Genomic DNA, 12,534 nt, shown 5'->3' on the forward strand with positions numbered 1-12,534 from the left:
ACAGTGTACAATAAAGCAGCAGATTAAATACATAAGTTGAATTATGAAAAAAGAAAGAAAAAGCAAGTTAATTTTTGCTAGCAGGTTATAAATGAATGGTAAAATGGATATTTCACTTTATTTATTTGATAACTTTTAGGTGACCAAGATATTTCAAAAGAAGAAGAACTCTGTTACATACAGCTTTCGACAGTCCTTTTCCCTCTATGGCATGCAAGTTCTTCTTTTCGAGAACCAGTGTAAGTCTTTTCTCTCTGTTTAGATGATCCATCTATTTATTAAAAATAAAAATAAAAATGGTATGAAACAAAGGGATGGACATGACTTGATTCTAAATTCAGGAATAAAATTGCTGTGAGTTGAATTTAGGCCTGAAGATTCCAGCCTGGTGTCAGCATACAAAGACTGCTGTTAGACTGATAGTTGTCAGAAGCCAGACCTACACAAATGTGTTTTGTGAACACTTCTAGATAATGGAATGGTTGTAAAGAAGCAAATATATTGTAAATGTTGCTGAATCAATTGTACGATTAGCTGGAACTCAGTTTATGATAATAAAGACTATTATAGTGCTTTTTATAATTTAAGACACTGTTTCATATATTTTCCTGATTTGGTCTTGCCTTGGTTTAATACATACTCAAATATAAATCCAGACAGAATTAGGCAGAGATTCTGGATTAAAGTTTGCATTTTCTGCCACCTTTTTGTTTATGTCAGCTGAAATCTGCATCAATCCAGTATTCCCTAATGCTTTCTCATTCTTAGCAGGCAACAGCCCAACAAAAAGGTAGTGTTTTGCTCATACTCCTGCAGATTTTAAAGCCAGAGGCAGTATCAGTAATAATGTGGCTAAGCACAGTTGTTTGCATGGTTCATAGGGAGACGGTCCGTTTGATGAAACCTCGACTTTCATGATAAATTGGATACATTTCAGTTTGACATTCAGTAGTTCCTGTGCTTTTCTCTTGTGAAAAGCTCTTGTATTCATTTGTCCTTGAAAATGCGCTCCAGTGCTCATCTCACTCAAAAGAAATTACTGTTTTTTATGAGTCAAAGCATCTGGAGAGTTTGAATGAGAAGGCCTCATAGCAGTGATGTAGCCTGTGAATTATTTTTATTCAAATGTGTTCTTTCTTTCTAATGCACATTTTATATAATATAAAATTCATTTTTACAGAGGAACAGCAAATATTTCTGTACTGGATTCTATTATAAATAGAAGAATATTTATTTCCTCTGAATTCAGTTAACAAATAAAAATGAAAATAAAAACTCCATAAGCATACCAAGTAGGAGCAGTTTATTCAAGTAAACTTATAAATATCTATAGTGAGACCTGGAGAAAAGGATTTAATTCTTGCAGGCAAGCTGTAGGCATTTCACTGAGTCACTTCAGTAGATGTATCTGGGTTTCTCAGGTAAGACATTCCAGAAGGTGTTGAACAAGTCAGCTGATTGTACTTCTACTTTTGCTGTCTCTTGTGTAGGATGTAGTGATTTTTCACTTGGGAAAGAGAAGTATTGTTCTTGTCTGATTCGTAAAATTGATCATTTCCATTTTCCCTGTCCCAGTCAAGATTTAGGTTATCTTGGCCAGAGCCATCGTGCCATTCATTATGTATGTATGTAGTGGCTGTATGTAGTATGTAGTATATGTAGTATGTAGTGGCTTTCAGGATCAGATGATTTTAAGTGAATAAAATCTAGCATAATTAGGGGAGAAGAAACAAAAATACTGGTTTGGATACTAGTGAGGTTGAACAAAATGATTTGGGTTAATAATAGAAATCAGCTATGTTGATGAGTGAATGAGCTCCAAAAAGAGAAATGATGTCATTTATCTCTAGTAAATAAGTAGACTACAGGGAATGCGTTTTCCATTTTCAGTCAAAATCACTGAAAATACTCAGGACAAGTAAATCTTTTTAGAGAGAGTATATCTAAAACCCATAAATACTTATGTCCATGTTTCCTGATAATTAATCAATGTGTTGTAGGAAAGTATCATTTGGAAATAAGACATTTTGTTTGTATAATATGTGTAGTTTTGTAGTTTATTTATTCTTTTGTGAAGGTAGCTAATGTGGCTCTATTTGGGGGTAATAACTAAATTCTTCCTCCCTCCTTTTCCTCTGTGTCCCTTGAAGCTTGGGGTACTTGGCAGCTTTTTTGACCTGAGAGAACGCTATTAGAATGGACTAGTATTTGCTCTTGCTACTCAATATTTTAAGTCTATATACTGTTGAAACCTAATGGCTATGAGAGAAGACACCTTACATCATCAACTGGTTCTTGAGGGAGTGATTGTTCTACTACGAGTCACCAGGATGCAAACCTACTAGGGAATATTAAAAGCTACATTACATGCTATTGTGTGTCTGTATTCATGGTAATGTTAAATTAAAAGGACGAGTCGGTTTCAAGTCCTTGAAAAATATTTGAGTAGTCTTTACTCAGCAAAACTTAAATTGATTAAGCTAGGTAATGGGGTCTGTTCCATGAAATAAGAATTGTCAACCTCCCTACATTTTTCTTTCTTTCTGTAGTTTTTCTTTTATATTGTATATGATACCTTAAGGATAATAGCTGCATAAAGATTGCCTTTCAGTATTTAATCTGTATCTCCACAGTTTGGCAGTTCCATAATGTCTTAGAGATTTTTGTTTTTCTGTACCTTTTGAATTTTATTTCTCTGATTTTGCCACCAAGGTTAATTTGCTTTGGTATTCACATTTTTAATTCACTCTTTCTTCTAGATTATCCCAATGGCATACGACTCACATCAGCTGTTCCAGGAGCAGACATCAAAGTACTAATAAATTTCAATGCACCAAATCCTCAGGACAGGAAGAAGTTTACAGATGATTTGAGGGAGTCAATTGCAGAGGTTCAAGAAATGGAAAAGCACAGAATAGAGTGTAAGTACAAAGGTACATATAGTAGAGCATTTTCAAACTAACCAAAGTAAGGAAATCTTTATTGTCCCACAGCTTTATTCCTAAAAGAAGAAAAAGCCAATGATCCCTTAAACTTCATCTAGGTTCATTTACAGTTATTTAGAACATTATTGATGCAGTGGAAAGTTATCCTGGACAAACTGTAAATTGCAAAGGATTTATAATTTGTAGTCTTAGTTCCAGTAAAAAATTAAAGAGTAAATTATGTGACTGAAATTTTTCATGATGGCCCTTCAGATAATTTTCACTGTATTTTTCAACATGTTGGAGGGAAAAGAGGCCATGCAGAGAAACCCTGAGAAGCTGAAGAGGTGGGCCCATGCGAATTTTGGGAAATTCAACATGGCCAAGTGCAAGGTTCTGCACAAATACAGGCAGAAGCAGCCCTGAGAATGACTTGGGGATGTTAATTTGTGGAAAAACTCAATGTGAGTCAACAAAGTGCACTTGCAGTCCAAAAGCCAACCATATCCTGGGCTGCATCAAAAGTAGCACAGCCAGCAGGGCAAGGGAGGTGGCACTTGCTCGTCAGACACCACCCATAGTGCTGCACCCAGCTTTGGGCCCCTCCAGCATAAGAAGGATATGGACCTGTTGGAGCAGGTCCAGAAGAAACCTCAAGGATCTCCAGAGGACTAGAGCACCTCTCCTATGAAGAGACGCTAAAGAGAATTGGGGTTGTTCAGCCCGGAGAAGAGAAGCCTCAGGGAAGACCTTGTGGCCTTTCAATATTTAAAGAGAGCAGGGAGTTAGAACTAAGTTATCTTTAAGGTCCCTTCAAATCCAAACTATTCTGTGATTCTGCTTTTATTTTCCTGCACTTCTACATTTACATTCCTGTACGCTCGTGAGTAGGTAGCTTTCATACAAATCCACATATTTTGCTGGATTTCATGTGACTGCCTAATCACACAATTTTATCTTCAGTTTTTCCAACAGAACAATAGCCTTTCATCCTGTACATTGTGCCTTAAGGCTGTTGGTACAGAGCTGGAGTTCCTCTCTTGTATTTATCATCATCTGCAAAAATGAACGCTTAGCTTTTATCCAGAGTATTTATGTGATCACATACAGAAATTGTGATGTTACTATGTGCTTCATTATAGCCAGTAACTATGAATTGAAAAATTATTCTCTTTTGTTTCAGCTGAGCTAGAAAAACAGAAGGGGGTGGTGCGTCCAAGCATGTCTCAGTGCTCCAGTCTGAAAAAAGATTCTGGCAATGGGACGCTGAACAGAGCCTGCCTGGATGACAGCTACGCTACAGGGGAAGGGCTGAAAAGAAGTGCACTGAGCAGCTCCCTTAGAGACCTGTCTGAAGCAGGTATGCACTGCCTTTATCTCCTTGCTCTGACTATTGCATGCAAAGATGTGTGATTTATGCATAAGTCGCAGCTCACAGTAGGCTTTAAGAACTGAACACTGAAACTTGAGTAACTTAAAATAACACCGAAACTTCAGACATTTTTAATAGCTCCTCTTTCATACTTTGTGTTTAATTTCTGTTGTTTTTTTTTTTACCCTTGTTCTGTTGAGCCACAATTATTTGAAAACATTTAAACCATTGTAGATTGCTATATATACTTTAAAAGGAGAGTGAAGACAGTGGAAAAATTGTAAGTGTTTTATAGAAAAAACGGTTGACTTGCGCTAAGAGTAACCCACTTAGTTTACCTTTCTCTTTTTCTTCTGCTTTGCTTCTTCCCTTGATAAAGTAGGCTTAGAAAAAAAGAAACTGGTCTCTGTGTAATAATCGCTTTCTGTGTATTTTGTGCTCAAGTGTACCTGTGTTACCACACTGATGAATGAAATTGAGTGAAGCCCTACTAAATTCTGTTCAGAGCTATGTAATTCAGTTATATAGTGTCCCCGATTCTATTTTATTATCTTGCAACTCAAGATAAAGTTCCTAATTCTTGTAAAAGAGGTGCTTGTGAAATTTTATTGCCAATATAATGAAAGAAACCATTCTGGAAAAGAATACTGATATCCCACAAAACCACTCATGTTTCTAACATGCATTAGCTGATTAATATAGCTAAGGACTGGTAAGGAGTGGTGGTGGGACTTAGTAGCTAAAGAAGAATCAGGGGAAAGTTTGGTTTGTGTTATTTTGTGATTCGTGTGTGTAGTGCACAACTGCCATACCCATGGTAATACAGGCTACCGCAGGTAGTAAGCTTGTGTTTCAGTGTTAAGTGTGATTCCTGTCATTGCAAGAAGTCACATCTGAACACTATGCCCAGTATTCAGAAAGTGCTTCTGGAAACAGTAGCAACTATATTTTTTTATTTTCTTTAGTTCATAGTCTGTGTTGCCTAATCTGACTTGTTCTTTTAATCGCAGTGATGGTTTTCAGTATAGTCATAATTTCAGTACTGTGTCTATCTTTGGTAGTAGATGCTATTTGTCTTTTTAAACTGAAGAATCGATTCTAGCTACAGTGCAACAAATAAAATCACTGTAAACTAAAACTATAGGCAATGTTTTGTGGGTCTATGTATGTGCATACAAGTATATAGAGAGTAAGCTCTTTCAATTGTTTTATTCTCCATTTAGACTTTCATACTCATGCCCATTTGCTTCATACGAATAACCTAGGGCCTTGATCTAAAATGAAGTTGAATATTTTTGCCTGATTGGCTTCAATGGATTTTCGATCAAGCCACTAAGTCTTCACCACTACTGTATCTCAGATTTGAGGATACTTCCATCATCCCTTTTTGTTGTTCTGTTTTATTTCACTAGAATGAGAACTGCCATACTGTTAAATATGTGAGTTCAGTAGGTATGTTTACACATAAATGTAAATCCTGATCGATTTTTTTTTCACCTCAAAGGAATTTTTCATCCCAGTCATTCAAACATTGCCATAAATTTAAATTCGTGTTCTGGGTGTTATGCAATAAACAAGTATTCATAATCATGAAAACATCACCTTTCAACAGGACATGCATACATTTGGCATGCTTATTACTGAAGATAACTTTTTTTCCATGATAAAATATAGAAATCATTCACAGACTGTAGGGTTTATCAATGAGTTTGTTAAACCCAACTAAACTTAATTTTAACCAGTTGAGAATTATGGAGAGTTTCTGTTTGGTCTTGTGCAGTGCAACTGACTTGAAAAATGACGTGTTACTGGCTTTGTTACTTCATATGGTAATTTTACTGCAGTTGTACCAACATTTGCTACCTTTTCTCAGGGACTAGCTTACATGTGAGGCTGACTTGGTTTTGATATGGGAAAGATGATTCACAGAGTAACAAATGCATCACTTTCAGTTAGCAGGTTACTGTGTCCCACAGATAATGTCACTTGAGAGTATTTCTGTAAAGAGCTGCTCAGTTAGGTTGCCTCAGGTCTTCTTTTTGTGGTACAGAACACAGGATCAACAGGGAGAAATGAGGAGTGAGACTATTTAGGGTGTGTGTCTTTCTGTAGGATGGAAATGAATTTTCAAAGGGGTCCTTTCTACATTAAAAAATAAATCTAATTAATGTTGGAACTGCCTGGTTTGCAAGAAGGCAGATAACTGCCCAGTGAGCATTGTATAAGCAAATCAAAAATTGTTAAAGATGGATTCAAGGAAAGGGGAATCTGATTGAACAGCATTTTGATTTGGTGCGTATATGACAAAACTGTATTTAATAAAACAACACAGAACAGTCCATTACTGTCAACTAGATGTCACAGTAGTGAATGGTGACTGTGAAACAGACTTTACATTTCTGCCTTGGAAAACTGTGTGAATGGATAAGCTTAGATCTAATAAATGTCGATACCAAAATGATTCTGACCCTTAAGCTGTAAACTGCAAAGAAAAACAAGATTTCTCTGTCAGAAAGTGAATGTCAGGAACCACTTTCTGAGGTCAGTCTTCTGTGTGTTTGCCGTGATAGTTTAGATGATAGTTGTGAAAATGATGTGAATCAGGTCCTGATTTTGTGGATAGTATTGATTGCTGTGGATTGACAGTTACTGCCAAGGGCTAAAAAGCATAATGTGGCAACCAACTGCTTGAAGGTGTGAATGTGTCAGAAGCATTTGTGCTTTATTCTCTCTCAAAAGAAAAGAGTTGTTTTTACTAGATGTTCTTGAACTACAGTTGAGGAAGAACTGAGATTTTGTTTCATAATTTGGAGTTCTTAATTTACATAAAAATATTAAACAATAAATTCTAATGCAGTTGTAGCTGAGTTTTGTGAAATCTGGAAGAATTACGACCTTTTCACCATTTATGCAATATATATTATACAATATAATTATTTCATTAGGAGTTTTCGAGGAAGATGTGGAAAGTGTAGCCATTAAGTACATGGGAAGATTGATCTGTTAGCCAAAGCAGAGCATGGATTAAGCTATGGGAGTTTCCAATTCTGTATGCCTCTCAGGTTTCTTGGATGACTTTGGGCTCATCAGTCTGAATGCCAGATTTCTGTTCCTGTACGAGCTAGTTCTTTCACATCAGGCTTACAGCAGTGAGCAGTTGTGGAAATCAAGCTTTATGCCCCTCACTCTCAATTTTTGAGGTGGAAATAATATTTATTGTATTGGTTAAAAAGTTACAGTGCACTGAAATCTGCACAGAAGCGCAGGGTGGTACAGTGGTTACTATGAATATAAATAGCGTGTGTCTCATAATCTCCTGAGCAGTCTAAAAACAATCACAGACCAGTGGAGATCACTTTTAAAAGCATTTGCAGTAAAGCAGTCCCAGCATTAAAACAATTCTATCTATATACTCCGTTTAGTCTCATTTGTTGACCTTTAACTTTTTGAAATATTTCTTCCTACATTACGAGGAAAAAGTTTCTCCATCTCTCCCCCACAGACATTCAGTTTCATTTATTTATTTTCAGAACAGTTTATTGTAAATTATAATTAAAAAAAGATTGCAAAACTTTTCTGCACTTTAATCCCCTTAAAGAGGCTCTGGCTTCATGCAATTACAGAATCCCTTAATCTGTTGACTCAGTCTGTGATGAGCTGGCGCATTCCCTTGGCTCTTTCCTCATCTGATGCAGGCAAGGTTACTAGGCTATCTTCATCCTCCCCCATGGATTTTGCTGCACCTTATAGAACATAGGATACCAGCATTCTTTTCCTCCCTTACCAGAAGAGTTTTCTGAGCAGGGAGAGGTTTTCCCTTTGTCTTCCCGTGTTTTTGTTGTTCAGTTTCCTTTTCTTCAATGGAATAGCAGCAGTAATGGTCACTACATACTTTAATAATTTTTAGTAAAATAGATTTTTGTGAATCAAGGTTTTCTGTTGTAAGTCTATGTCAGCACCTAATTATTCTCTGGATATATTGTATAAAAACACCTTGCGCTGTGTACGGCCACCTTTGTATCAATATCATTCCTGTCTTCTGGAAAAGACAGCATTTGCTTTTCCAGTGAAGGAGGTCGGTAAGGTCATATTCTGGAACTTAATCAGTATTTTGAAGATAATCTTTTTGAAGAAACCAAGCAACTGTTTTCACAGTTGGTCTGTGATCTCAGGATTACAGTTGCCTGACACAGAAAACAAGATGAAAACATTAATGTTACAAAGAGACATTGCTTCCTGAGAAGTGGGCTCTGTAGATTATCATAGAGTATATTGTTCAAAGAATTTTGGGCCAGTTATGTTGGTGGCCTCCATTCTATCTGTAGCTGGGTGGCTGCAGATTCTGCTGCTGCTGCCGTAAATATAATTTCATAGCCTCTGTTGGTTGGTGTAATGACTCATTGTTACAAGAGCTGCTAAATTAGTTTGTTTTATTGAAAAGACAATTTAAAACTTTTTTTTCCAAACTTTTTTTTCAAGACCTACAAAGCCAAATTGTATATTTTCATTATATCACTGTACTGCATTAGATAAAGAATCCTGGTGTCTACCATCAGTGAGTTGTTTGAATGAATCAGAATTACTGAAATAAATTAAAACCCACACTAAATAACAATCTTAAAATTTCAGAGGAACAGAATATATTAAGCAAAAGTGATCTTCAGATTTAGTAGGCACCACCTTGTTTTGTATCACAGTACTAAGCTATTAAGCCAGCAGAGTTACTCTTACGCACAGTTCTAGCACAGTCACCTTCTTTCTGAAATGCAATTTGAACTGCTGCTTTAGAAAGACATATTTTAGATGGTTTGCCATCTCAAAGGCTGGAGTACAGTCTTGTATAAACACGGACTGACAGGAGAGTGCTCTGGAGGATTCAGTTAATATCTTTCATGTTGTGCCCTAGGCCAATGCAGAATTGGTTCAATTTGTTTTCAAGAAAATAAACCAAGTTTTCTATGTAGGGATAGTGCCTATCTGCGGGAAATTACGGGCATTTAAAATAGGATTTTCCATTTGTTCTTGGCTCATACTTCTTTGCCTTGAAGTTATTCTAAGCAAAAATCCATCTGTCTCTTTCTGTCCATATATGCTGCATTCATGGTTATTTCGTTTAAGTACTTTCACTCCCACAATATGCAAAATGCATTAGATTTTCCTGTTTTCTTTTATTTTTGGCCATACCTAATGACTTATGGCAACTGTCAGTCTTACTTGCAATATTCACTGCTAAGTTAAGAGATGGCTGTCTTTCTGTTTTTGTGTAAACAAGCAAGAGTTATTTCAGTGTTAATCAGTACTAATCCCACTAGCAGAGCAGCAGAATATCAAAGCCTGACTAGAAGTGAAAGTAAAGTGTTGCCATAACCCTGAGAGGGTCAGTTGTGATTTTGATGAGAGTGAAACTTGCAGCAAGAGATGTATGACAGTCTGTCTGGAGGGAGCTGCTCAAAATTCCAACAGACTCACAAGATGACCGAAAGAATTTAATGTCAGTGCAGGAGGTTGTACTGGTGAGTAACTCTCAGTGATAACGAGAGGATTAAATGTTGCCATAGCCCAGAGAGAGCAGTAGCTTTTAAAAGAAAGTTGCATTGCAGGGCTGCATCCCATGACCAAATCTGTCAAAGTTGTGTGCATAGATCCGGTAGTCTTGGGCTATAATCTTAGATCAGACTGATCCATAAGACTTGTGGATGTTCTAAACTTGTATCTGAAAGGACTTGTCAAAAAGCAAAGGCAAACCTCCCAGGAACCACTACCAAACCAGTCCCAAAGTTCTTCTCCTGAACTATCTGAGATACACAGCAGATATTAGAGGGCTTTGGGGCTTCTAAAGGTGAGGATGTGTGGCTCATAGGGTCAGTGATTCTGAAAGTCTCACATTCCTCTCCAAAATCACCTGTTAGGGTAGGAAATTCTGGAGTCAGCGACCTGACAGCTCAGAGTAGAGATTCACTGATACTTGGTATTGCAGGAAAACAGCTGTACTGAGAGAACGTATGTTTCTAAAAAGATACAAATTTTACAGCAGCTTTGAGAACCTGGCTATCCTTCAAAGATTAGCATTGTTTGTACACCTTTCCAGTAAAGTATATTGAAACGTTCCTAAGCAATGCTCAATTCCACTGCAGCCATGGGCTATTCTCTCTCCTTTGAAATGAGATAAAATCTGGGATCTTGCGTCCTATGTATAAGCACTGAGGTATTCTGGCTCTTTAGGCAAGCAGCCTGAAATTTCATGTGTAGCTGTAGGCTAATGACTTGGGCAATCTGTGAGCGTTGAAGCAAACAAGTCCATCAAACTTAAAGCACTGCACAGCTAAACAAACAAAATCCTGCCATAATGTCAAGACAGTTTCCAGTTTTATTTATTAATTTTAAAAAATTAAGTTTAGTTTGTTTTAAAGCATCATGAAAGCAGATTATATGAAATCCACTGAGGCTCAAAATTGAAATGCTGAAACTGATGCCACTAGCATTCCCCCACAATGAAGTTCAGAATATGCCAATGTTAGATCATACATTTAAGATAATGCCACCCCACGAATACATATCAACAGGTCTTTAGGGAAAACTTCATAAAGAATTAGATACCAGGAAACTGAACAACTTAAAATTGTTGCTGGTCAATATCATGACCTTACTGCTAAATGTAGATGTTGAGTTACATGTGTTTTAGGAGTTGTACAAATTGCAGTATTACAGCCCAGTACTTACAGTTGATTCACTGCAGAAGTGCCTTCTAAGTTAATGTCAGATACAGAAACTTAATTTAACTAATGGCCTTAAAAATCTTAAGTTTCTGCCTTAGTAGCTGTTGTACCAGTCCAGTGCAATGTTAATTCCCCTGCAGCCCCCTAGTAGCATTTAGAGACTCCTCTAGCGATTCAGGGAAAGCGGCTGTTTTTCACCCGGGTCTTGTCTCAGTCTCTAATCTATGGTGTTGCATGTCCTGGGCAGGCAAGCGTGGGCGACGCAGCAGTGCAGGATCGCTAGACAGCAATATGGAAGTAAGTAGGAAGTTACTGATGTCTAGCTGGATGTGATGATGTGCATTTCAAACCTTTCTTTTATATACATATTTTTTTGCTCTTTTTTCTTCTAACATATAACCTGCCTGCCTCAAGTAAAATGCATGCCTAGGCTACTCACTTTGTATTCTTCCAGCTTAAAAAGCACTGACAGCTTGTTTTAGACCAACGCCATTTTTGGTTTGAGCTAACCTTGTTCCCTTTGTTCCTGCAAGCATGGTTAAATGAATATGATGTGTCCTTTTGCCACCATTTCAGTCTAGTCCCAGCTTAAATGCCCACTTGCTCTTTGTTACAAAGTACACTGTTCTTGCTGTTTGATATTTAGCTAAAACTATTGATTTTCATGCTCAACCATTCCCATTGCTTATTTTCTAGTTAAATTGCTCAGTGTATGCAGTCATGACGCCATGGAATTGCACAGATAGGGCATGGGAGGAAAAAAAAAAAAAGAAAAAGAAAAGACAGGTTAATTCAATGTGGATTTCATGAGATTTCATTCATCTTCAAACCATTTATATTTACTGTTCATGTCTGAATTCAGCTTGCAGATTTTTTTTTTTCTTTTTTTCTTTTTTTCTTTTTGTTTGCTTTAGGTAGGTTGCAGTTTAAGTCTAGCACCCTTTGCACAGTAAATGTTGTGTCCCGTATCTCTCTTTACAAAATACAAACCCCAAACTTCCAGAAACTAAATAGACCATTCCAAGCTAAATAATAGAAAACATTGGACCACAGCTCAGAAAGAAACAATACATAGAAAACTTAGTGGCAAAAGTAATGTGGTTCCATTGAACACACAGTTTAGAGGTAGGCTTAAGAAGCAGCATTGTGGTGTATAGCAGTAAAACACTACTATTTAAATAAGTTTTAAGTACTGTTTTTGAAATCTGAATCGTAATGTTTGCTGCTATGTGTTTAACCTTGTAGGTTGAGTTAACATTTTTTTGTTTTGTTTTTTAAAAAGCAAGTACGGTAATTTTTAAGTATTTTAACATGTATTTTTCATTTAAATACACACTCCTGGGTATTTTGTCATGCTACTTTCCTGTGACATTTTTCTGACTTAAAGCAATAGCTTTCTCTACTAAAGTGTTAATGCCTATAAAAGTCCCAAGAAGGGCATGATTGCCTCGCTGGCAACTAAGAGAAGCTGGAAATAAAGTTTTCCTAGAACTCCTTAACATATTCCATCCATGTGAGCACT

General features: G+C 36.8%; 1 protein-coding gene across 12 annotated transcripts in view; it reads left to right on the forward strand.

Moving 5' to 3' along the window:
* Positions 1-12,534, forward strand: part of IQSEC1 (IQ motif and Sec7 domain ArfGEF 1) — a 258,195-nt gene that overhangs the window by 240,894 nt on the left and 4,767 nt on the right. For 11 of the 12 annotated variants that reach the window (XM_072347516.1, XM_072347507.1, XM_072347508.1 and 8 more), the window contains 4 exons: positions 140-239; positions 2,760-2,921; positions 4,108-4,284; positions 11,260-11,309. In XM_072347516.1, coding sequence (XP_072203617.1) covers positions 140-239; positions 2,760-2,921; positions 4,108-4,284; positions 11,260-11,309 — 489 coding nt within the window. The remainder of the gene's footprint in view (positions 1-139; positions 240-2,759; positions 2,922-4,107; positions 4,285-11,259; positions 11,310-12,534) is intronic. The other variant, XM_072347517.1, reaches the window with a different exon arrangement.

Source organism: Excalfactoria chinensis, chromosome 12 (genome assembly GCF_039878825.1).
Source record: "Excalfactoria chinensis isolate bCotChi1 chromosome 12, bCotChi1.hap2, whole genome shotgun sequence".
Classification (NCBI taxonomy): domain Eukaryota; kingdom Metazoa; phylum Chordata; class Aves; order Galliformes; family Phasianidae; genus Excalfactoria; species Excalfactoria chinensis.